The sequence below is a fragment of the Takifugu rubripes genome, chromosome 18, assembly GCF_901000725.2.
Source record: "Takifugu rubripes chromosome 18, fTakRub1.2, whole genome shotgun sequence".
Lineage (NCBI taxonomy): Eukaryota > Metazoa > Chordata > Actinopteri > Tetraodontiformes > Tetraodontidae > Takifugu > Takifugu rubripes.
In genome coordinates this window covers 6,184,942-6,210,469 of record NC_042302.1, presented here as the reverse complement: position 1 = coordinate 6,210,469, position 25,528 = coordinate 6,184,942, and the positions used below count along the sequence as shown (strand labels likewise).

The 25,528-nt window shown below is 45.9% G+C and overlaps 3 protein-coding genes across 5 annotated transcripts in view; 2 read left to right on the top strand and 1 right to left on the bottom strand.

Annotated features, from left to right (window-relative positions):
• wnk1b (WNK lysine deficient protein kinase 1b) overlaps positions 1-3,209 on the top strand; it is a 55,093-nt gene extending 51,884 nt beyond the window's left edge. Inside the window, exons 37-40 of the mRNA XM_029825873.1 lie at positions 496-537; positions 1,580-1,749; positions 1,830-1,886; positions 2,051-3,209. Of these exons, the coding sequence (XP_029681733.1) occupies positions 496-537; positions 1,580-1,749; positions 1,830-1,886; positions 2,051-2,479 (698 nt within the window). The 3' untranslated portion in view covers positions 2,480-3,209. The remainder of the gene's footprint in view (positions 1-495; positions 538-1,579; positions 1,750-1,829; positions 1,887-2,050) is intronic.
• Positions 3,210-9,013: 5,804 nt separating this feature from the next.
• LOC101065694 (proline-rich protein 5-like) lies at positions 9,014-19,532 on the top strand. The gene is made up of 11 exons (XM_011613377.2): positions 9,014-9,169; positions 10,319-10,401; positions 11,816-11,998; positions 12,520-12,600; positions 12,837-12,943; positions 13,678-13,769; positions 13,866-14,006; positions 15,226-15,370; positions 15,448-15,747; positions 15,859-16,912; positions 19,397-19,532. The coding sequence occupies exons 2-10, from the start codon at positions 10,379-10,381 to the stop codon at positions 16,170-16,172; spliced, it is 1,386 nt and encodes a 461-aa protein (XP_011611679.1). The 5' UTR covers positions 9,014-9,169; positions 10,319-10,378; the 3' UTR covers positions 16,173-16,912; positions 19,397-19,532.
• napepld (N-acyl phosphatidylethanolamine phospholipase D) lies at positions 18,145-24,791 on the bottom strand. Of its 3 annotated transcripts, XM_029825457.1 has the most exons (11): positions 24,565-24,698; positions 24,331-24,413; positions 21,526-21,601; positions 20,800-20,904; positions 20,561-20,701; positions 20,049-20,273; positions 19,869-19,972; positions 19,636-19,801; positions 19,400-19,548; positions 19,217-19,331; positions 18,145-18,868 (listed from the first exon to the last, which is right to left on the bottom strand). In XM_029825457.1, exons 2-11 carry the CDS (start codon positions 24,339-24,341, stop codon positions 18,737-18,739), a joined length of 1,224 nt encoding a protein of 407 aa, XP_029681317.1. In that variant the 5' UTR covers positions 24,342-24,413; positions 24,565-24,698; the 3' UTR covers positions 18,145-18,736. The 3 variants fall into 3 exon arrangements, with proteins under 3 accessions (XP_029681317.1, XP_011611680.2, XP_011611681.2); XM_011613378.2 differs by lacking the exon at positions 24,331-24,413 and having other exon boundaries at positions 24,565-24,791; XM_011613379.2 differs by lacking the exons at positions 24,331-24,413; positions 24,565-24,698 and adding an exon at positions 22,510-22,760.
• Between the last annotated feature and the right edge of the window lie 737 nt (positions 24,792-25,528).

Genomic DNA, 25,528 nt, shown 5'->3' with positions numbered 1-25,528 from the left:
ACCAGTCCTCAGCTGTCCCTTCGTCACTGCACTGTCAGGAGGGGAGAAAAACAGATCTGGGTCTTACCTTTGTTTTTGTTGGTGTTTTTATTTATTTATTTAAAAGAAAAAAAGGCTTACAGAGGGTTTTATACAGGCATATTGTGGGTCTGTAAGGTTAGTTTAACATCCTGATTTGGACCCAGTTCTGGTGTGGCCTGTGAGCTGCAGAGAGGACTGAGAACTAAGGGTTGGTTACCCAAAAGCATCTTCAAAGGCGAGCCAAGACAGAAGCAAATCAATGTTATCTTAATATACAAACAATTATTCATAATAATACTGAAATGATGCTATAACTGCACATCTAAAATAACACTACATGATTGATCTCGGGTTTTGAGATCACAAGATATTATTGGGTAACACAACCCCAGTGTGCTGTGGTGAGATGCATTGTTTTGGTTGGGTTTAACTCTGATTCTCTCCCAATCCTCCAATTGTCTTCTGGCATCACAGGGAAGATGGTGAAAAAAGTCTGCCCCTGCAACCAGCTCTGTAGTAACTATCTCTCTTTTTGGACTTTCTCCCCTCCATCCTGCCGTCTTCCATCCTCTCTCACGCTTCCTGCTGCTCTCTGACGCCCGATTCTGATCTATCTGCCTTTTTTTGCAATCCGTTCAATTCAGTAATTCCAGCTTGTGTGTTTGCATTTCACATTGTCGACGTTCCCCAGACTACAGGACTGAAATGACTGATTTGACCTGCAGACAGATTCAAACTGCCAATGCATGCAGCTGCAAGCACACACACACAAGCACACACACACAAGCACACACACACACACACACACAAGCACACACACACACACCTGAACAGCTGTCACCCAGTCTGCAACCTCCTGATCCTCTCCTCCCTCCGTCATGGCACGTGGTCTCGACTGCATCAAAACCCACGGTGCTGCAGTCAGTAATGACTCAGCGTCTCTTCGTTTCTGTTTCCCTCCATTTTATTTAGCATGACACAGCAGCTTCAGCAAGCTAACTCCTCCATGCAACGTTTTTACACAATATTTGATGAAAACAGATCAATGAATTCATTAATGGTCAAGCACAGTTAGTCAATATGGGTTTAAAGGCCAAATTTTGGTAACTGTAGCTTGGTAAGTATGCAATATTACAACGGATTTAGAGGCTTAGTGCCATAAAAATGATTTAAAGACAACAAAGACCAGAGCATTTTTTTGATCCACAGCAGGACCGGCTGGGCTCATCATGTGGCTGAATGATGCTGGGCTTGTCAGGTTTAGGGGTCAGAGTGAAAACAGGTTCAGTTTTGATATATAGTTTAGTGTCATTCTCTCACATTCCTGTCATCCATCATTAGTACCATTAATGTAACTTTTAACAGTATGATTTTTCTGCCCATAACAACGTTCTGACCTGCCCTAAACCTCCAGCCGCTGTCACCCTGTAACAGTCCTTGTAATGGTTAGAACAGGAACATCATTCTCATCCACTCAGAACATTTATCAACTTTATTTCTAAACACAAAAATCCTCAACTGCTTTTCTTTTCCTCCTCTTCCTCTCCTCCCTCTGCAGGGACGAATAGCACAAACGCGGTGAGCGGTTCTGGTCTGTGTCAGAGCCAGGGGGGTTCCCAGTGTCTGGCCCCTAACATGTCAGTCCCCCACCAGAGGAAAGGAACCTTTACCGATGACCTCCACAAACTGGTGGACAACTGGGCCCGAGATGCCATGAACCTCTCGCAGGTTTAGTGCTCACTCACAGATCACCTTACAGTCGCTCTTGAACGAGACATCATTTAAGTGAATCAAATATTGACTTTCAGGGGAAGAGAAGTGCCAAACAGCTGCAGCAGGCCCCAGCACCGGGTCACAGCTACGAGGTGAGCGGGAAAAGGAGATAAGTTCTACAAAAAAGCAGCACTGAATGAACAAACCGCTGTAAATGTCTCACAACTGTTATTAGGAGTTTTTGTTCCAGTCATTAACTGCAGATGTTATTGAGAACCAGTCCTTCCTTTCCTCACATCCTATACCATGTCTGTAGGTTATCCAGTCAGCCAGTCTGGGTAGGAAGTACTCTGCTCCAAGCCAGCTATGTGCCAGCAGCATTGGAGGCTCAGCCCAAATACCTACAAACGCCACTGCCGCTACTTCTCTAGCAGTGCGCAAGGGCTCCCTGTGCCACCCTCCTGCTTCCTCCACTCCACCTCAGCCCCACCTTCCCCAGTTCATCCACTACACCCCCTCGGCTGCATACAGTGCGCAGTGGTCCGGTCCCGCTCATGGACTGCCGGGCCAACAGCAAAACCCCACGCAGCCTGGACCCCTGCTCGTCAGCACCTCCCAGCCGTTGGGCCCCTACCCAGCCACGCTCGCGGGACAGGGCCAGATTCCAGGGCAGGGTTTCCCTCCAACCAACACTCTGCAGAAATCTGTCAGCAACCCAGGAGGACCCAACCTGAGGACCACATAGGACTGGGAGTAAGGGCTGGTTGGAATCCAAGCCCAACTGGAAAGGACTGGTGTTGAACAGAGTGGTACAGGTAGATTGGCCACACGGGAGCTGGAGGATTGTTGGAAGCAGACTGAACAAAAGAGAAGAAAAAAGTGATGTGGCCACCTCTGCAGTTCACCAACGCATGTGCGGTCATAGCTACTGCCATTTCGCTGTTTTCTCCTCAAGAAGAGTAAAGGAAAAGACCCGTGGGTGCAAGAGAGAAAGGGCCAAAGAGGTTTCGTCAGGGTGCAGGGCTTGTGTATAGTTGCGTAGCCAGGTTTAGCTTTGTGAGGCGGAGCCTCCAGAAACAGGATGTGGTCATCCTGTTGAAAAACTCCAGTCAACACCTAAAAACTCCGCTGTTTTTCTAATTGGATATAACGAGGAGCCCAGAGAGGCCCGATGGCGGCCGTCATGCCGAGGTGTCTCACAATCTGGCGTTGCACAAGAGGCTTCTCACGCCACTGGTTTTTACAGAAAAGCCGCGGCACAGAGGAAGAGAGGCGAGGAGCAGAAACGAGTTTTACGTTCACAATTCGATGATGATCCTGAACCACGGAAGCACAAAAGATCCAGTTCAAGCGGAGAGTGCCTCGACCCTGGGTTAGCAGCCAGCATTGAGTGGGCCATTTCAGTCATGTGCTCCTCTACTGAAACACCTCGTGTGTCTTAATCCTCCTTCAAACAGTCAAACAGGTGTAGGAGAGAGGGCATCACAACATCATTGGCTCGTTCCTCTGCTCCCTTTAGCAGATGCACATCCATGCAGACCTCCTCCTCCTCCACCTCCTCCTCCTCCACCTCCTCCACCTTCTCCTCCACCTCCACCTCCTCCTCCTCCTCCACCACCTCCTCCTCCTCCTCCACCTCCTCCTCCTCCACCTTCTCCTCCACCTCCACCTCCACCTCCACCTCCTCCTCCTCCTCCACCACCTCCTCTTCCTCCTCCTCCTCCACCTCCTCCACCTCCACCTTCTCCTCCACCTCCTCTTCCTCCTCCTCTTCCTCCTCCACCACCTCCTCTTTCTCCTTCTCCTCCTCCTCCACCTCCTTCTCCTCCTCCACCTCCTCCTCTTTCTCCTCCTCCACCTCCTCCTCTTCCTCCACCTCCTCCTCCTCCACCCGCTCTCTGCCTGTCCAATATCAGTCAAAGCAATAACAGCAGAATCATTTTAGAAAACAAAACCATCAGAACAGAGGAAAAAGTGGCCTTGTATCAAAGTGCGCGAGTCCCTGTACAGTCTGTGTGTTATTTTCTAGAATGTTCAGCCATTATGATTCCATTTTGAGGTTTATTTTTGGTGTATGTTTGTTGTGTTGTTTTACTCGTTGCCTCCCCCAGTACCACACAGTCGCACACACAACGCCTCGGACACACACACGGCAAGACTAAAGTGAATCCATGCACCTTGATTGGAGGTATAGCAGCCATTTCCCAGAGCTCCACAGTCTAATGCCTCAGTTCTCATCATCATCTTTGCGATGGTTTCAGCAATTGTGTTGTGATTGTTACAATGTACATTTGATTATTGTCGTTCGTGATTATGAATCTATTTAAAAAGAAACAAAAACAAGAACGTGTTCTGTCAACGGACCTGTTATACACGCACATCGCTGTACGATGTGGAAACACTGTGATTAATTGTGGTTTATTAATAGCAAATGTTGTTGGGCAGCATTCGTTTTAAGATGAAATGAGACATACACACACACAAAAAAAGAAAAACAGGATACAGGGGCTGGTTTGAGGTCTTTTCACTTTCAATTCGCCACTTTTAATAAAACCAGTAATCTGGGGGGGGATGAAAACTAAACTTCAGTTCTAATGGACCTGATCCAGAAGAGATGCCTTACTGAAATCATCGGTGTCAGCTCACTTTACTACAACCATCTGAATTGAAAATGGAGCCTCACAGCAGATTAAAAACTGGTGATAGTGGCAGGATTGTTGATATTTAGAAAGTAATGCTAGCTATTTTCTGTTTTCTAAATACAGTACTTATATATCAGACACTTTAAATAGCCCTCCTCCTCCCTTTCTCCCTTGTTTTATTAGATGAATGTGAATGTATAAACCAACGGTGTCCATTTTAATGTACTTGAATCTGTCGTTTTATCTTTGCTATTTCCCCCCTTGCCCCCCCATTAGAGCCTCTGGTTGTCGCCGGAGGTGTTTACTAGTGCCTTGCATCTTTCTCGTTGCTTGTTTAATGGAAGTGAGGGTATTTAGGACTCGGGTGACTGTAAATTAAGCACACTTAGCAGCACGTTTTGAAGCTGGCGCTGAGGGTTGGACATGGTGATAGAGTTAAACAAGTGATAGCCATCGTTAGCTGTGAATGTGTGCGCTCCGGCTGGGTTGTGGTTAAATCTCTGAGCGTATTCAAAAAGCCTTGTAAGCACACAGGATTTGAAAATATCACCAGATAATTTAGCTTTATTAGTATTCTTTAGAGCCAGGTACACCACCACCGTGACGACAGGGAGAATAGGAGTTTTCAGCAGTGCCATTGTTTTCAGGGGTTTTGATGTAGATATGGGGGGGGGGACTGTTGGAGATTATATGTGAAGCTTGGACCACTTTGTACTTCAGAGGCCTCGTCCTCGGTGCAGAACAGTCAGCAGTTTAACCTCAATGTCACCAACTTACCAACAACGCTGAGCTACCGCACGTCCCTCCATGGCAGCGTTGGACCATTAGCCTAAAATATTCCAACAAACGTGTCAAACGGAGACCAGGAAACCTGGTGTGATATCAGACAAGCTGTGCCAACTTTGATCCTGAGATTATTTAAACTCGGCTGGAGGTTTCCCTGTTCCCAGGGCTTGATCCCAGGGTGCTGATACAGGTGGTGGTGGTGGTGGTGATCTTAAGGCCCCTCGTCTCCTTCCTTTTGTCACTGCAGATGAAATATTGTTGGTACAGACGTTCAGCTTTTTCTCTGTCCCGGTGTGGCTTCACAATCATCCCGGTCACTTTCTGAAGGTCTCGACGCCCTTGAGAGAAGCCCTTCCCGTTGTCGCGGAGACGAAGGCGACAGTTTTCTTCATTGCGTTTTTGGTTGAAGCTGTGAAAATTCATTGAGCCACTTTGCTTTGATTCTTTATTCCCGTGGCCGTTTACAAGTCAAACCATTGACGGCGCCACAGACCCAGCACGGTTCCGCCTGGTAGAGTTCTGAGTGTTTTTACCCGCCCGGAGCTGCTGTTGTTTTTTTTTTGGCTCGGTTTTCACTTTGAAATTTCTCCAGCTGATTTCTACCGTAGATGTTTGATGCTTTTACCTGTCCACACTACAACATAGACCAGGGGAATCCGGACCCAGTCCGCAACAGCTGCAATCCAGCCGGGATTTCTGTCCTACCAGGTAGACAAGGCTTTAATCCAGGGGCCCATTTTCCTTTGTGAAAGCGTTTTCGCCCTGGTAGGAGAGAAAACCCGGCTGGATCGCAGCCCCTCCAGGACTGGACAATCCTGCGAAAGGAACACCTCCCACGATGCAGTGGGGTATCAAGGGTTTGGCAGGTAGCGCCCCCTACTGAAGAACACCAGTAGAGAGTTACAGTGAAGACTTTTTTGAGTGGAGTCGTGGAGGACTCTTACTGTGAAGTGAAGTTTCCTGAAGTTACAGTGAACACGTAGGGTTTTATTTAGTGGTGACCTGCGAACCAACTCACAATAGTTGCCCGTTAAGATTTTGTGCTTGTTACTGTAGAAGTGCCCACATGTGAAGCAATGCCTTTTCAACACACACACACACACACACACACACACACACACACAGAGTCATTGAGTAGATCTCTTTCATGTTGCCACAGTTTCTTCTGTTACTGACATTTTTCCACATTTTTATGTTTTATTTTGTATTTTTTTTTCTTTTATCAACTGTTTTATTGTCTCTGGCTCACCTGACTCGTTTCAGTGGTTTCATTTTTTCTTCCTGTATTGTGTTTAATATGCGAGAAAAAAACCCAAAAACGGTTGGTTAAAAAACAGATGAATGAATGAATGCTAGAAAATACAAAAAAAAATACATATAGGGAGTCATCAGCAGCCTTTAAAGGTATGTTTTGCACTAAGTATAGAGTGTTCAAGCTTCATATAAAAAAGAATCCCTGCGCTTTGCGCTACAATAATTGAAATTGTTACTTTATTTGTAAAAACTTAATAAAAGTTGTTTAAATGACCTTAAATGGATGAAATTGATTTAAAATAGAAACTGAGCATGTTGATCTATGTTTTTTACTGTGAAGTTTGGAATGCTTCATCATTTTGGCAGGTTTTTACAGGAGCTGGAAGAAGTTTGAGGAAAATGTACATGACTGAAGAGACATAAATCAGGTGTTCATCAGTGTCTACAAATTTAGGATTTAATGACCGTATTATACATTACTGTGAAGATCAGGTACTCCATCTAGGCTGAATTTAAATTTATTTGTTAAATATGTTAGAATGTGTTTTGTCGAGCCTGTTTGCGTGCGTTGACATACCCGAGTTCTCCACCAGGGGGCAGCACGTCACCGATTGTCTCCTGTTCAACTGTTTCTTGCGCCAGACAGGAAGCAGCTCTTAATGAGGTGTGAATCTTTATTTATGATTATTGGTCGCCATGGAGCCAGGGATAATAGCACGGTCAGGAAAATGAGGCCTGAGGAAGGAAGGGGGAGTGCAAATATTCCGTCCTGCAGTTGTTCAGTTGTGATATGAATATCATACAAAAGCTACAGCTGGCAAACACCGACACAACTGCCGACCAGACTGTTGTTTTTACAATTGTGGCCTCCAATTTTCCTGTAAAGAACAAAAAATGGTAAAAATAATAATATAATAAAATGATAATAACCAAATAATAGTAAATCAAATAATGGTATGAAATGGCCCCATTTCGTGACGCACAAACCAGCTATGTGCACAAGTATCAGTCTGACTCGTGTGTGCATCTGCAAGTTAACCGGTGCACTTGGCACACTTGGGTAGCAGTGCCCCCCCCCCCAACACACACACACATACACTCCCACAGACACTTTTGACATTTGAGGACTGCACAACCACACCAATTAAAGTCCCCAAAAGGTTGCAAAGGAAACTATCCAGCGAACAAATAAAGATCTTGATCTGAAAGTATAAAGGTGGGAGGGCTAAAACGATGCTAGAAAACCAGGTTTTGTGCGTACAGTGTCTCTAATTGTGCACGTGCGTGGCCTTTTCCTCTGTGGAGGGATAAAAGGAAGAATTAGCCATGTTGTAGATTTATTTGATCTTGTTTCGTGATTCATCTCTTGTGTAATGGATGTTATACATTGTCTATGTAGCAGCGATGTTACCGTTAGCAGTAACGTTTACCTCCTGTTGTTACTTACAATAAACCACTCAACACCACGTAACGTTCTCAAGAGTTTCCATAGGGGCCCTAATGAAGAGCCACAGAAGAGTGTTTTTACTGAACACAACTTCTTACTTTTTTCCCCCAGCAACGGCGCTCCTCAGGGTTTGGTGTTTGGCTCACTGTGGTTCTCTGATTCCGCTCCAGCGTACTTGTTTTGAAAGATAGCCTTTGCCCTTTATCGACGTCCTCTAAAATGCTAATTATTAATACACTTCCTTTCTAGTTGCCCTTCACGAAAGCATTAACCTCCAACTGGTGCTCACCCAAACCCTCAAGGAAGTGTTCCACTCGTACCCTGATGGTCCGTGCTCCTCCAGGATCAACGATGTTAGGTTGGTCACTTTCCTCCTGAATCCTCCCCTATACAGCAGCAATTATCTTGCGTGCTTGTTTGGTGTAATCATGTGTGGGTGTAAGCAGCGGCTGCAGGTCTGTGCTGGACACACATGTGGGCACTGGAGTGGGTTTTAGGCGGTCTAAACGAACACGTGATTGAGACATAAGTCGGTGCCTGTTTGACATTTCCCGTCTGGTTCTGGTCAGTTTTGCCTTGCGCATCTGTTGGCGTGACCTTATGTTAGTCCTGTGTGGATCTAAATAAGCCAGCTGTAATGGAGTGTACCTGAACACAAACACACTGTGTGTATCTTTACACAGGACAGACGCGTCGCCGATTTCGCCCCTGTGACGCGGACACTCTGACCGGTGACCCAAAACAAACCAGTCGCTGTTCCCGAGTGACAGATCCCAAACAGCACAAACAGGATGAATAAGTGATAAATGCGCCACCTTCATCCTGTGACCTCAGCAGAGGACGTTTGTCGCCGCTCAACGCAGCTTAATCGAACACTAAAAAGTTGCTTAGTCAGCAGAAGTGACTGGTATCGCCGCGGATTCTCTTTTCTCGCGTGTATTTGAGACCGTGTAGAGCTGCCGTAGTCTGATAAACCTTTAAATACTGAGGGGAGCTGCTTGGCCGAGGTCTGCGCTCTCCAAAGCTCCGTTTCTGTCAGTGTAAATGGGACATTTCACGCGTAATACACCTCAAATGACGTCAAAGCACTGAAACCACAGACACCCCCGTGTCGTTCTCTCTCTCTCTCACTTCCTCTCGGGCTCTGCAGGTCCGTGCGCACCGCCTTCATTTCAATTTCATATGAGCAGGACGCGCCGGCGCTGCGCCGTTACGCACAGTGGATGCTGTGCTCAAGACTTCAGGACTTTAAAAACAAGTAAAGCGCGCACAGAAGAGCAAAGAAGACCGTAGCAAAGTGGGGAAAGTGAGTAGGAAACTTCCGAAAGCACCGCTCACCTTTTTAACTGCGGCGTAAATTGTGATTGTTGTGATTTTGCTTGACCCTAAAGATCATTTGGAAAATCTAGGTCGATCCAAACGAATTTTCCGCGCGCTCGATGCGTAAAGCTAAAAAACCAGCTGAAACCAGGGGGATGATTGAGCTGCAGGTTTGCTGTTTTTATTCCGTGGGCAAACCTGCAGCAAGACTCGCTCGGGCGTCCGTTGTTTGCAGGCTGGTTATTTCCGTGCACGAACCGCGCAACTCGTTGTGGTTGCGCGATCCACAGAGAGAGATTAGAGGCGTTAATATTTAGTCGCTGTTGGGTTATCTGTAGGAGGAAACGGGGGACGGCGTCGCACTCGGGAGCCTTCAAAACTTTGGAAGAGTGGGAGTTCGCTGTTCGTGAGCATCTACCCACAGACTGAATGACCAATCCCGCCAGGCTCCCACAACAGCCCTTTATGGTGGAAACGCGTCTCTCGGGCAAGCACGATTAGAAAATGGGCACAAGCAGCACTCTGTCGATCGCAACTGTGTTACCAATGAAGTTTCCAGGAAGTAAATCGAACCCGAATCACTGAGATTCATCAGCCAGAATATCACACAGCTTCTTTTGGGAACTGAAAGGATTTGCAATATCCATGACAAACGTAATCAGCTGTGTTATGGTCAACAGTGTCACTCATCAATCTCTTTATTGGTCTTATGTATGTGGGCCGTACTACAAACCTATCTGATATGCGTCATTCTATCTGTGTGTGTGTGTGTGTGTGTGTGTGTGTGTGTGTGTGTGTGTGTGTACAAATGCCAGGGCATTTCAGGTGAGATCACCTTTCTGTCTCCACAGCAGTGTAATTTGACTGATCTGCACCACAGCATCCGTCACTGTTGCTTTTATCTATTAACCTCATTTGTTGACCAAAGATTAAACTCTTGTGTCCCGATGCCACCATATCTTGCACATGGGGGCATTTAAAAGAGTGTATGCTCATTCAGACTTTTTATCATCGACAAGTGTCTCCATGTCCAAGATCTGTCCCATTGTGCTGATGTTTACAGGTGGTTCGGTGTATTTCTCTGTGGAAAAATGGGAATTGTTCTTTCTTCTCACGCTAATTCTGCTGGTTCCAGATGCTGATTCGGTGGTGGTGTTTGCAGGCGGCTCGCTAGCTTGGACGTGCCAAGGCCAAGATGGAACGCGAGGGCTCGTTTAGGTATGAGGGTGTCCACACAGAAGAACTTCGGGTATCTTTGGTGTCCCTCTGCTGTCCCACTTCTTACTTCCTCTCCTTTTTGTCTTTAACTCCTTCCTTTGGGACGTGTAAAGATAAATGAAAGTGGGGGAAGAAGCGCACGTATGGTCACACACATTCCAGAGTGACCTCATTCATTCATCCATCCAGTCATGCAAACATGCCCTCATCCTCTTTTGTTTAGTAATTAGGCTGCAGCGTTTTCTCTCTCAGCTATTTCTGTTGTTTCAGAGCCAAAACCACCAAGTGTCAAACTGCTGGGATCCACTCGCATCCTGTGATTTGTGCAACACACATTGTGTGTGTGTGTGTGTCTGTGTGTGTGTTTGTGTTAGGGGGTGTTTCTACATGCTACATATTGAGTTTCAAATTATACCTTTGACTTGCAAAGTGAGGACATTTTTGGGAAGTGGTCATTTTAGCTGGTCCCCACAACTCTAAAGGGCGGTTTCAGGATTGAGACTTGGGTTTAAAGTTAAAGCGAGAATTGGGTCATTTAATTGTGCTGGTAAGAGTTAGGGTAAAGACCTGGAGAATGTATTTTGTCTTCAAAAGTCCTCACAAGGATAGTATAATCCAATGATGTGTGTGTGTGTGTGTATGTATCTTTGAGATCGAATCCTTGTGTGTTCCTGAGCCCGTGTTCTCCTGTTTCTCACAATGACCTATTTATATGGTGATGGACTAGGATCCAGTTTGACCTATAACACACACACTCACACAGACACACACACACACACAGGCTCGTAATTCTATCCACGTGAGGACTCTCAGTGACATAACTGTCACTCAAAATGCTTCACTGTTGAATTGATGTTTCATACCAGTGTTATTTTCATTTTATGTATTTAGTCAGTCCACAAAACAAATACCCACCCATAATTCTGGAGGCCAGCGGTGTGACTAACGGCATGAATGCATCTTTGATTGGCCCTGGGCCCCACACAGACAGAAAGAAAAAGAGAGGGAGGAAGTTAAATATGTGCCACCTTTAAATCCTTCCTGTCCCTCCTGGCAGCTTTAGAACCTCAAAAGAGTTCCTTTGTTCGCGGGGCACAAAAGCCCGCCGGGTCACATGATCTCAGACTGGCAAAAAGACAAAGATGGACGAAAAAGAATGGGTGAAAGTGTCAGAATTAAGAGGAGGACTGGAGAGGGTGAGTTAGAGGCTTTCCTCCTACACCTTCATCCATTCTTCCCTCCACCTGTTCCCACACTCATGGAGCAGGAACGCAGGGTAGACGTTAAGGCAACGGTGTAAATGATCCAGGTTGCTATGGTGACGGACTTCATTTTATGTACCAGCTTGGGTATGCGGCCTTTAATATCACTGCCAAAGCTCTGCTGTTCCTCCGTCTGTCTTCTGGACTTTCAGGAGTCTCCAAAGCAGGTTCAGGCTGGGCAGCAGCTCCTTCTCCAGTCAGACCGACCTCTCGCAGGCGAAGAGCGCAGGAGGAGGAGGAGATAAAGGAGGGATAACGGGGGGGCTAGCGGACGAGTGCAGCAAGGACAAGGGGAGCCAGCAGAGGAGGGCTGGGGCCAACGCTACCTGGAACAGGTCAGATCTGCTTAGACCCAGCTCTCTCTCTCTCTCTCTCTCTCTCTCTCTCTCTCTCTCTCTCTCTCTCTCTCTCTCTCTCTCTCTCTCTCTCTCTCTCTCTCTCTCACACACACACACTCACACACACCCACACACTCACACACACACACACACTCACACACACACGGGTTTTTCTTTGCAGCACCATGGCTCCTACTGTGAGTGCACTCCTGGTTTTGCACACAATCGTCCGCTCTCTCCTCCCTCAGGGTCCATCCCAGCATCTTTTCATCCTCGTTCATCATCCAATTCTCCTTTTTTAATCTCATTCTGCTTCCTAGATCCTTTTCTTCTCTCCTTGCCTCCCTCTTTCATCTGGTCATTTTATTCCACGTCAGCGTCAGAAAGCAGCAGGAAAAGCAGGACGACGTGTAGTTTTGAGCGTAGAGTCATTGAAATCGAGTAGAATCTTCCGATGGGTCAGTTGAGGTGGCAGCTTCTAATAGGAAGGATACAAACGTTTGTTTCTTTCTCCGCAGCATCCATAACGCCGTCATATCAGTGTTCCAACAGAAGGAGCTGGGGGGAAACGACCTCTACACTCTGAATGAGGGCGTCAGGTCAGCTGAACCCAGCGTTTTTATTGTTCACACGCTCATTGTCGCTCCTTTGGTGACACATTTGACGAGACGGATGTCTTTTTTTTCAAATTTAGCTTGTATTTAAACCACATCTCATTTCCTGAGTCGGCTGCTGTTTAATCACTGCAGTTTGCAGGAGAGCAAATGAACCATGGTTTATTAGTGTGTGTGTGTGTGTGTGCGCGTGTGTGTGTGTGTGTGTGTGTGTAACCCAGGCAGCTGCTAAAGACCGAGTTGGGCTCCTTCATCACTGAATACCTTCAGAACCAGCTGCTCACTAAGGGGATGGTCATTCTGAGGGACAAAATCCGCTTCTATGAAGGTACTTGACCACAAAAAACACACTTCAAATGTCTGGATGTCCATGCAGCTGAGCAGTGACCTAAACCAGTCCGGCGTTATTGCCGTTGTTTAGTAACAAGGTTACAGCCAAACTACATGAAGGAAAAAGGATTAAACCCTGCGGTACGCCACTAAGGCGTTTCCTTGCCATTTGCAAAAGATTTGTGTTCAAATTATTCTTTTATTGTTGTAAAATAAAGGGGCACCGATGCTTTAACTATATTAACTCACAGTTGTAGGAAGGAAACTGAAACAAGTCAAATAAAGCATTTATTTGGATGCATAGTTTCGTGTCTGACGGGGAGACGTAATAATTGACTACATTCCAGATGCGACGTTGACCTTTGAGCCGTTGTTCTCAGCTAATAGCTGTTGGCAGGAAGGCGGGTTTGGTCTTTTTTTTTTGTGCCACAGTTCACATGAAGTGAGAGTGAGAACAAGCTGCTGAGGACGTGAAATCTGTGACAAACGTGTCACCTCAGTTTAACACAGACGCACACGCAGGGTGTCACCTTGTTTGGCAAATATGACACCTTTAGTTAACAGCTCCTTCAAATATGTTGCTGAGATGGCTGAATTTTGAACATTAGCTGCCTTTCTAATGCTACTTTAGTTGAACATAGAAATAATGCTTTAAAATCCCTCAATCACTAGTTTAAAAACACAAACTGGAGGGAAATGAGAGCAGCGGTCTCCCAAATTTGTCTTGTCCAGGTCAGAAACTGCTGAATTCCCTGGCAGAAACGTGGGACTTCTTCTTCTGCAATGTTCTCTCCATGCTGCAGGCCATTTTCTATCCTGTACAGGTACACACACATTCCCGAATGCTCACCGGGCCTTAGCCTTCTATGGAAACCCTCGAGGATGTGTGTGTGTGTGTGTGTGTGTGTGTGTGTCCTCAGGGGAAGGAGCCGTCCGTGCGACAACTGGCGCTGCTCCACTTCAGGAACATCATCACGCTCAACCTGAAACTGGACGAGGCTCTTTCTCGCCCCCGAGCCATAGTTCCTCCCTCTATTATACAGATGCTGCTGATACTGCAGGTACAAACACACACACACACACACACACACACACTCATACACACATACACAGAGGAGGGTAAGCAACAACAGATGGGGGAGATGAGCGCAGGGAGAGAGTGAAGTTCCTTTTCTGTTGCGATGGGATCCCACAGGAAGTAATCTGGGCTGTAATCTTCCCATGGCCGCTCGGCGCCCTTTGCCCCCTGACTGTCCAGAAACCCGGCGTCAGCGTTCGTCCGTGTGAATTCCTCGTCGTTAAAATCTCCTTTGTTTGCATCTGTGGTTTATTAATCTGGAACCACGAGGTGACAGGAGTGAGCAGTGGATTTGGCCCCATATTGGTGCCTTATTGTGGGCCAGAGTGAGGCGGGAGGGCAACACAGGTGGAGGAAAAGAGAGCAGGACAGGATGCGTCCGTGTTCCTGTTTTACCTGCTCTCCGTGGACACGTCCTGCTGAGTCATTTGAATTGGTCTTTTTTTATTGTTTTGCTGCCGTTTCATATAAGAAACGGGGGAGATGTTCTGGTGGCTGCTTTTTGCTCCGCTTCTTCTTTCAGCTGTTTGTCATTTCCCTTTTTCGTTGCTCTGTGACGCCGCTTTGCCGAAGTCTGGAGCATTGATGTGGTTTGGAGTGGGGAGTCAGGTCTGGGCACAGGCGTGTCACAACCTCCCACATGACAAACGTCCCAAAATCCACAGTTTACCACGCATAGGTAGATTATTGCTTTAATTGCTCTCAAATGGTCCAAAGTGACACACAAAATAAAGTTATATGGCTGGTGGAAAAAAACATTGACATGATTTTATTATGGGTAGAGATGAGATCAGGTTGTAATTTTATCTTTAAAATGATTTTTGAGCGCATTTGACTAAGCTGAATTACTGTAAATTCCGTACTCTAGGCCGCTACTGTTTTCCCACGCTTTGACCCCTGTGGCTTATAGAGCGATTATTTATGGATGTTTATGACTTCCTCAATCGCACCACCTGGATAAATAATGTTTTCTGAATTTGAATGGATATTTATGACCGAGCGGCCACCAGAGGGCGCTCGAGCAGCACAATTGCAAGACAGGCAGGTTGAAGAGGTTAAAGTTAGGCCATCGTTTATCAGCTGGTCGCCTCATTATTTTTTATCATTTAACAGCTGAGCTACAGTCGTGTTTAGTAACTAAGCGTGTGTGTGTGTGTGTGTGTGTGTGTGTGTGTGTGTGTGTGTGTGTGTGTGTGATTCAGGGGGTCCATGAATCTAAAGGCGTCACAGACGACTACCTCCGACTGGAGTCTCTCATTCAGAAGGTGGTCTCTCCCTACCTCGGGACTCATGGGTTGTATTCCAGGGATGGATCCTCCGGTCTGAACTCCTCCTGCTGCCTGTTAGGTATCATAGACGTCAGTTTGCTCAGTTGCTCTCTTGGAATCTCGTGGAATTCTCCTCTCATGCCGCCCTGCTCCCAGAAAAGCAGCTGCTGCGCTCCCCGAACTCCAGCCTCAGGAAGGTCGCCGTCAACAAGAGCGCAGTGGTACGATCCAAGAGCTACACCGTCCCCATGCTGACCCCCGTGGTGGAGTATGACGCCGATGCCGGCGCTGGAGGCGGAGTCAGCTGCGTCAGGCGCCACTCCGTCTCCGAGATGACGTCCTGCCTAGAGGAGAGTGGCGCGGCGCTCGAATCTGGGACGAGTGCGGCTGAAACCGGCAGCACATCCTGCCTGGTCCAGCACTCCTCAGGTCCCACGGCCTCGGGAGGACACACAGGTGGGCGGAAGAGGCTTTTCTGGGGATCCACACACCTGATCACATGGTTGAAACCTTTGTATATCGGCAGGAAAAGAGTGTATTGAACATGTTTTGATTGTGTTTGCTCAGACACCGTAACCTCCAGCCAGGCCCCGCAGCCCAGTGACAAATGTCCCCATCCTGTCCAATCCCAGCATCCGTCCCCCTGCATCCTCCAAGAGCCCTTCCCGGGTGAGGCCATGCACAGCACGGGCTCACTGGTGTCCAGAGTGCTGACCAGGGGACTGAGCTCCGGAACCAGCCCCAGACCGTCCAGCCTGGAAAACGCCACGGACCACGTCCAGGAGTCTCTGGACTCGGAGTCGGAGCACGACGGCATCTTTCTGAACTTCTCCGGCCACTGCTCCGGTGACTCCGGGGACAGCCGAGGCAGTAACAGGTAGCTCCAGAGCACTGGAGGAGCACATCAGGGAGTTTCCTTTACAAACTATAATCTGCACTGGGAAGAATGTACGTCTGGAGACGTCAGCATGGACATCCAGGAAGCCATCGATCACATGACCATAGGAATGAAAACATACTGGCAGTTGACCTTGTTAATAACTCTCAAATTTAATAGCTCTCAAAACTTTCAGCTGTGAAAGGAAGGCTCTCAGGTTGTGCAACAATGCTTGTTTGGGTGTTTGTTTTTTAATGAAAAGATGTTTCAAATTTATTTCAAGCGTGCACTCGTGAGGGTGCGTTTTGCTCCTTTAAACACTGTTTATATTGAGCTATTTTAAAAACCTGGGAGCTCTTCCTCTTAGAGGAAGATGAAACCGCGGAGGCTGGGTGACTCATTTTCTACATGAAAATCAAAGGGAAACCCAATAATAATGAAATAAAATTGCTTTTTTTTCTTTAGACTGGGAAAAAAGTTTTGATTAGGCGATGTGTTTTAAATGTTTTCAAGGGAGAAATCCATATGTTTTAATGCGAGATGAGAAAACGTGCGGACAGCGCCGCCCAGTGGTGCTTTGTCGAAAATGCAAGGAGAAGATGACGTAGGTAAATTTGAAACACCTGTTGGTGCAACAACACGAAGAACTGGAGCGAAGAGGAACGCGTTCCTCCACCTGGAGGAATGTTTGGATTTTTATGGAGATGGCTTTTGATCCTGGATCGACCCTGCGCTCTTGATCAGGTTTGTATCATGTTTTAATCCAGTGTGTTTTTGAGTAGTTGTTTTGGACAAACGGAGCCCAAACTTTTCTAATTTCCCAATATAATTAGTGGCGTAACACCCCCCCCCACCCCCCCCCATCCCCAAAAAAACCCAAACATGAATCTAAGTTTGATGCAAAGAAATTTCCACGAAAATAACAAACAGAAAAAAAGTGGCCCAATTTAGCCGTAAAATAGGCTTCAGGTATTCTTTACTGCCATCTGGTGGTCTTTTAGATGAATCGCACGGTAAATGAACAAGATTGGTCATAACTGAAACAAAGATAATGTTTATTATTAAAGTTTAGTTTTCAATCTTATGGATGTCCCTTTAATTCGCTGAAATTATTAATTCGACGACAGGCGATCTGTAATATTTCACCGTTGAGCTCTAAATTAGTCCAAATTATCCTTTACTGCCATCTGCTGGCCGTTTACCTGAACAACACGATAAATGAACAGGCCGTCATAACTGCAACATGGAAGTTAAAAATAACGTGTAATTTCCATTGTTCCCATTATTGAGTTGTTTTTTTTTTTAAATTTATACAAAAATAAAATGGGTTACAGTTAAACCTGGTACAAGACAAACGGAGCCCATTTAATATAAAAATCGAAGCCGGATCACTAAATTAAACAACGGAGTAGGTGACTGCAAACAAGACAAACTAGTCTTGGTCTGTTTTCATATAGACATAAAACTCTCAAAGTTTGAGGATCGATATCTAAGTCAAGTATTGCAAATGTAAATTTCACTTAAATCAAATCAATTGCCTGTTTTGCCCGCCAGGTGGTGCTGATGGGTATTTCCGAGTTGAGATCAACAAAGGTCACAGCGTATACAGTATATTCTCTTGAAATTAACTAAATATTTAATTCAAACGTTGCATTAATTTACTGAATAATTTATTCGATTATACCATTAATTTACTGTCAAATAGCTCAGTTTTTGAAGGGCCTGCATAAGTAATTTTGTGTAGGTTGAGAAGCATGTGTATGTATGTATAGGCTTGATTAAAAAATGCATCACTAATATATTTGAGAGACATGATTAGACTGGTTTATATTATAAGAAAAAGATGTTTATTGAGCAATAGTTTTATCAAATGTACTAATATTGTGATTAAACAGTGCATTGTAACTTTGTTACTGCAAGAACTCATTTAAAATTATTTAATTTATATGAATCTTGGTGTTAAATTACAGGAGATATTGAGCTGGCACAGTTGTCAAATATTTATTGGGTACTTTCGTGAATACAAACACAGTTAGCACCTTTGGTGTTGTAATTACAACCAGGATACTACAGGATACCAACAATGTGTAATTAGTACATCCCCCCACCCCCAAAAATACAATCATCTAAATATTCTAAATGCAAAAGAGTTGTGAGCAAAGAAAGAGTTGAGCTTCAGAGAAACGAAGCAGGCAGAATATATTTGAAGCACGTGAAGCTGAATCCGGCTCAGCTCGTGACTACGCCTCAGAACATTATCATTTGTTGATATTTAATGACAAAAATATTTCAAAAAAATTCTTTTAGGTATATTTAGGTTGGCTGGAGAACATTTTCAAACATTTACAAATCTGTTATTGCTAAGCATACATGAAGCTATTTCACACACAACTTTATAGCGGAATTTCGGCTCCTGCAGGTAGTATCAATCACCATGACAACCGTGGCCCGTACATTCAAAAATGGAAAACTGTAAACACTGTTGATCTGAACGAATGGGATACATACATTTCAAACCTAATAAGTTAATCTACACGATTCAAAATGTAAATCAGCTGCTGAAGAGCATCAACCAAACACGTTTCCGTCCTGCGAGGACACGAGACGAGACTCCCCGTGGTTCAGTGTGAAGAACGACTCCGGACTCAGTCCCGTCTGATCCAGGGCCTCTCTGAGACGAGCCGGGGGCTCCAGGTAGTACTGCGTGTTGGGGAGAAGTTAACAGCAGAGAGGTAAGGAGGTGGGCAGGTTGATATGGGGGGGAGGGTGGAGGGAGAGAGAAGGGTGGGTAGGAGAGGGAGAGAGAGGGAAGGGGGGGGGGGTGGGTAGGGAGGGGGTAGGAGAGGCAGAGAGGGGTGAACAGGAAGGAGAGGGTGGATAGGTAGGAAGGTGAGAGAGGGAAGTTGGTAGGGAGGAAGGTGGATAAGTAGGGAGAGGAGCAGGAGAGAGAGGGGGAGGGAGGGAGAGAAAGAGGGAGAGGAAGGTGCATAGGGGGAGAGGTAGGAGAGAGAAAGAGGGGGGATATCTACCCCCCTCCCCTTTTCTCACCTCGTAGGCGAGAGCGAAGGTTCCCCAGTGAATGGCCACCGAGCGTTTGGCCTGAAGGTCCTGGTGGATCTTAACAGCCTCTTCCGGGTCGACGTGCTGCCCCTTCATCACGTCCCTGGGAACAAAAGCCTCCAGTTAATAAAAAGGGACTGCGACCAACAATGTGTGTCCTGTGTGCAGAACCTGGGCGTGTACGCTCCAATCGGGATCGCCGCCAGGTCGAAGGGCCCAAACCTCCGACCGATCTCCTGGAAGCCAGGGCAGTAACCAGTGTCTCCAGCAAAGAAGAACCGATGGTGTGGGCCCAAAACACACCAGCTGCCCCACAAAGACTACGGAGCAAAGAGTTGGTATTTCTAAAATAAACGGCACTGACGGAGACCCGGTGTGTTGTCGTAACCCTGTAATAAAGGCAGCACCTTGTTATAATCCAGGGCCGTTCGTTTACTCCAGTGCTGAGAGGGGGTGCAGACAAAGGTGATGTCGTCATAACCCGGCACGCAGTTCTCTTCCCACCAGTCCAACTCGATCACGTTCTCACAGCCCGTCTTCATCAGCCAGTCCATCAAACCCAGGGGCACGAACCTGCGGAGGGACGCCACGCTGTCATAACCCGCTGCGCTTCATCACGTTTATGTTTGGGCTAACGCACCAGCGGAGCGTCCCGCCGAAGCGGGCGTTCAGACTGGCCACAGATCCGGCGTCCAGGTGGTCGTAATGAGAGTGGCTGATGACCACCGCGTCGATCCTGGGCAGCTGGTGGTGAGAGGAAGGGTATCAAAGCATAAACAACCCACACCTGGGACAAATGCTCCCATAAAAGGTACCCCACCTGTTCCACGGTGCAGGGGGGCCCCCGGTACCTTTTGGGCCCCATGAACTGGACAGGCGACGCCCTCTGACTGAAAATGGGGTCCGTCAGAACATTCAGCCCATCGATTTCAACCAGAACGGTGGCGTGACCCAGCCAGGTGACCCTCAGGCCTGGTCCAGATTCTGATAGATCTGGTTTCTGGACGAAGTAAGGTTCCATTACTGGGAGCTCATTGTCCAAAATCTAGAAAAGGAAAGAGGGAAAGGACTTGGATCAGCCTTGCCGATTGATTGGCGCTCTGCAGGGAACCGGCAGCCCGTTTTACAGCTAAACCCAATGAGGCAAATCCAGTCTTAGTTTTTCCAAGGAAATGATTCAACAGAAAGGCTTCCACGAGTTTCCATAAGCTGTTTATAGAGTTCAGGGTGGTCTGGAGGGCTGAGCGTGTTAATAACTGAAGCGGGAGACCTGCTGTTGGTTTACCTGTCTGACAACAGCCCAACCCTCAACGTTCTCAAGTAATCATCTACCTCTTTACTTGAGGGGACGTTGCTGTGATCTTTATCCAGCAGCAGGAACCTCAGAAGAGTGGTGTAGGAAGGGAACCGCCAGGTGGGCCAGGGGTTGGTCCAGCAGCTGTGTTTGTCCTGACAGGATTTTGTCACTTCCTCCTAACATAGAACAAAAGAAAGCATTTTTTTTTTTAAAAGGTGTTTTAAAGAAGAAGACAGACTTCTGGTAAAACTGACTGATGACGTGCGAGGTTAACCTCCAGCCGGTAATCCAGGCGGAAGCTCTTGCGAGAGGAGCTGCTCTTCCTCTGTGTCTGAGGATCTCTTCCTCCACCCTCAGCACCTCTTAGCATGCTAACGTTCTGGAACACAAACAAAATCATGTCAGCCAGAAAGCATCAAAGAGGCTTTTATTTATACAACTTCGCTTTTGATTAGACGCGCTCATTTTAAACGGGGCTTCCAAAAATGCACAAAGCTGTTTCTATAGTCAAGTGATGCTGGAGGCAGCTGATGTGACTAGATGTGTTCAGTCCCACGCCGATGCGATTAAGGGACAAGAATTTACAAAAGTAGTTTCGTTTTTTCTTTAAAAATAAAACGTTCCGCAGCCAATCAATCAACAAACATCCAAAACATAAGATAAGTCTTAGTTTAAAAGCTAGCATGAACTGCACAACTAGTAACTACACAACGGCCGTGAAAAGGACTGTAGATGTATCATAAAAGAACAACGCAGCTGTTGTTGCTAATCTCACGACCCTCAGAAAACCACACTGAAAAATATTTATTTTTCCAAACTTGAATTATTTAGAGTCTCCACTTAAAAGGGTCAATTTTTTACACCCGATGGCAGATGTGCTAACAAACTTTGGTGGTCACAACATGGACGGAAGCTAGCTTCATTTGGTTTTGCTGAAAACGATGTCACAAAGGTTTGTTCATAAACACCAAGCGTTGCAGTATATAATAAAACCGTTTACCTCTGCCAGGTTTGGTGCCTCCTCCAGGGCGGCCCTGCCTGAAGATGACGGCTTCTCCATGAGCTCAGCGCCACACCTAGCACACATCAGTGTGTTCACACACATAATTAGAGCTTCAGTTTCACAATCTGTTCAATGGAGCCAGGAAACCATCACGAGTCAGCGTTACATATTCACAGTCAAGCTGAAGCCGCACTGAATAAACCAGCACATCAAAGTGGCCTTCTGCAAGTGTTTGAATACGAGATGGAGAGGTGATAATTGGACACACTCTGGCTTCTCTTTATTCAAACAGCATGCTATTGTTGCACAACTGCTGATACAGGACAAGACTAAAAAGTGCTCTCGAACAGTGAACTTAAAAGTCCCCTAAATAGAGACGCAATCCATGTTAAACACACTTCATATGAACAAAATATGAAATATATTAAAGTGAGCTTGAATGTGGTTCTGAAAGATCTGCCCATTTTAACTCCACACAACGTGACGGTCCTTCCGCTTTTGAAAGTGTTTCACACGAACCAGCATTTCATGCAGATGAAATTAACAGGCATCCAGAGCCACTGGCACACCGATGAAGCAATTTAAGCCTCGGGATTTGTTGAACCCCCCCCTAAACAGTGCTGATGATGCACCTCACCATGAATGGGCTTTAAACTGCAGGCTGCACACAATAACTGTGCCAACAACAATGCAAACACATTTCCTGCGTTTACATGAATGGAAGCTTTCTCTTCCGTGTGCACATACCTGGAAGAGAATGAATAATATCTCGTTGGTCTACTGATGACCACTCACGCCAGATGACGCAAACAACAAGTTTGACATAAAATTGTGATCTGCATTAATACATTTCAACACTTGGCTTGTTAAATAAGTTACCAAAATGCATCCGCGAGTGAGACGACCACAGTTACACTTGCTGAGTTTATATATGCGTGACGGTGGACATAAAAAGCGAGCTGTCGCCATTTAATAACTTACCTTAAAACTCAAGGTAACCTGAAAATCACTAGTTTTCTTCGAGGGGGGACATGTTCGGAGCGTTAACGAGCGCCTGGTAATTATCGACAGCTAAGAGATTAACGAAGCATTCACATTGCGGTGTGACGTATCATGCAAACGCCAACGAAAGAGGCCCAAAATGAGCAAAAACGCAGTCGCAAATATACGTTTAGATGTTAGTGAGGAGTCTCAACACGACAGGGTAGTGAGGATCTGCACAGCTTGGTGTGTGACGTCTTGGATCTATTAGGAGATCTATTGGGGGCGGAGCCTTGCCTCATTCCAATGAAAGTTGCTCAGTGGCGCATGAAGCTAACGACGCTCGACTTCCGGGTCTGAGAACAACGCTACTGCGCACGCTCCGTAGACCCAGAAGGCCCGCGCTTGCGCAGTAGCGTTTCTGGAAAGCAGGCCGAACTACCCTTCGGGCTCTTTCGACAGTTTCCGTGGTTGTAGCCGCGTGTTCGTGAGCCCGTATACGGGCTGATTCTGGTTGAGCCGCTGCCCGTGACAGTAAAGTGGAGGCAGCGTTTAAGGAAATTCTAATGTAAAATATGATGAATAATCCAAAAACTAATTTCAAACAGCGATCTGTTTCCATTAGAGGTGTTAATCTGTGGAATACCTGACATGATAAAGTAAAAATCAGGACGTAGCTGATAGTACACATTGCGTCAGACTAAGATGAGGATTTTTAAAAAAAAAATAATGTTATTGAGCAATTAATCTACGAATATCTTTCTAACTTTGCTCAAGTCTGACTGCTCGGTGGTATTACTGATATTAATTAATCTGAAGTTTCTAGTGAACAAATTGAATTTGGAGTTAATCTGGCCGAGTTAACTTCTCCCTATAATGCTGACGTGGTAGCATGGAGTTCGAGCCACGCCCACCTTAATTATTGGGGCAGTTGCACCTGTGGCGCTCTCCTTAAAAGGAGACTGTGGCGCGCGCGCTGCTCCCTCTTGTTGAGCTTTAGGGTGCTACGCCACGGTAGGTAGTAGCCACTTTTAGCTCCATTTTGGGGAATTATCATCGCATCTAAATTATTCCCCCCCCATGACAGGAGTAATTGTGACAGGTGCCGGCTCCGGGGTGTTTCCCTCTCGCTGTTTTGCCATCCGCATTTGGTTCATCGCGCACGGTTCCAACCTTGTACTGTCCTGCGTCGCTCCTGTCTACCTCTGAGGTGTGTGTGTGTGTGTGTGTGTTGCGCCTCTAGGATTAGAATCCATTTTTATTTGTTTTAATGTTTTGTTTGTGGGGAATTTGGGGTTGACTTGTGATGTTTCATTGTTTACTGTGTGGGTTAATCTGCATGTTATTTTGGTTTTATTTGTATATGTTTATTTGGGGTTCCATTATTTCGTAATTGGTTAATGCGGATCCTACCCTGTGTGGTGTGGGTGTTTTTAGGATAAATATTGTAAATTTGAATTTAATATTTGTACGTTCGAGTGTGTGTGAATGGGCGCATGCGTGTATTTTACTGATTGTTAGAAGATATCTGGAAATAAAAGCATTAATTTTGTACATGGGACCAGTCTCTTCCCCTCACTAGTAAGGACTTCTGCGGCTTTGATAATCATTCTCCAGGCGAAATTCCTGGGGTGGCGTTGTTGGGGCAAGGATCATCGATGTTGGGAGTCATACCGACTCTTGGGGGGGACATTGGAAGTACCAAATATACGAAGCCCCTTTGGGGTGCGCACCACACTGAACAGATGCGATGTACTAAAGAGAAATGCACTTCTTGACTGGCCAGCTTGTTTTAAAACGATATAAAAAACCTTGGCTCACCCGACTGACATAATGAATTCACGATAAGAAACTTCCAGAGTTTGATTTAGGCGTCTTCCAACCACAGCTGGTGTTTCGGATCCCTGCAAGTGGAATTATGCTAATGACCGACTCATTCTTCCTACTATATTTAAAGTTCATGCTAATTTCATCATGCGTAAATAAAGCGTCATTTAAAATCAAATGGCCAAAATCGGATTCCAAGAATAAGTTTTATACGAAACACAAACTTACCTTGAGTTTCTGCCCCCGGTGGAGGATACCTGCAGAACTTTCAACACGAACAAACGGTCTAAACGCCTTCGCCAAGTGGGTTTCCTGAACTTCCAGCGACAATATGGCAACAAACACACGGTTCTGAATAACGTTTGCATGCTGTGACTTTGTGTTCGACCATATTTCCTTATTCAGGAGAAGAACCGATGTAACAAAACCGCGTTAACAAAAGGAAGTGGACAATGAAAAGTTACGTGAACTTCCTGTAAGATGCTTTCAGGACCTCTCGGAAATCTGGGAACTCGAACCCCAAATTTGAACAATTTTAATAAGAGTATAAGAGTTCTTTAGATTCACGTTCAGAAGAAACTGAACACACTTGTTAAGAAACTGAACACACTTGTTCTCCATAACGGTCTTGCACTAAGGCCAGGGAAATCTTTTTGGATAAATGCCTACAACAGTTGTTTTGCACCCCCTTTTGTGACGGTTTAGAGTCAGATCGAATTAGTTTGAGAGCGATAAGGAATTTATAATTTTAACTTTTTTATTTATACACCTCTTTATTGAAACTTTATTATAATTCTGCTTTGTTGTTTCCTTTGTATTTTTTATATTAATTAATTGTAACCTATCTAACCCATTTTTTTTCAATGGACCGCTCATTACGGCCCGTTTCATCGTTTGGGTAATCCTGTTGGCAGGCGCTGCAGAAAGCCAGAAACTAAAAGGCCTCAACATAATCAAAGTTGTCCAGCAGTTCTCATCTCCCTCCTTTTGTAATCATGCTAAGCTAACTAGCTCACGTGCAGGGCTGAACTACATTCATTAATTAGCTACTGTAAAACTCCAGCTGTTGCCCATCACATGGTCCATAACACCCTCATTTATGGACCCAGGGTTCGGGAGGGGACACGGCCCCCTCCCTTAACCCCCATCAGGCACAGGCAGGACTTGAACCAGACGCAGCACCACTGGTGAC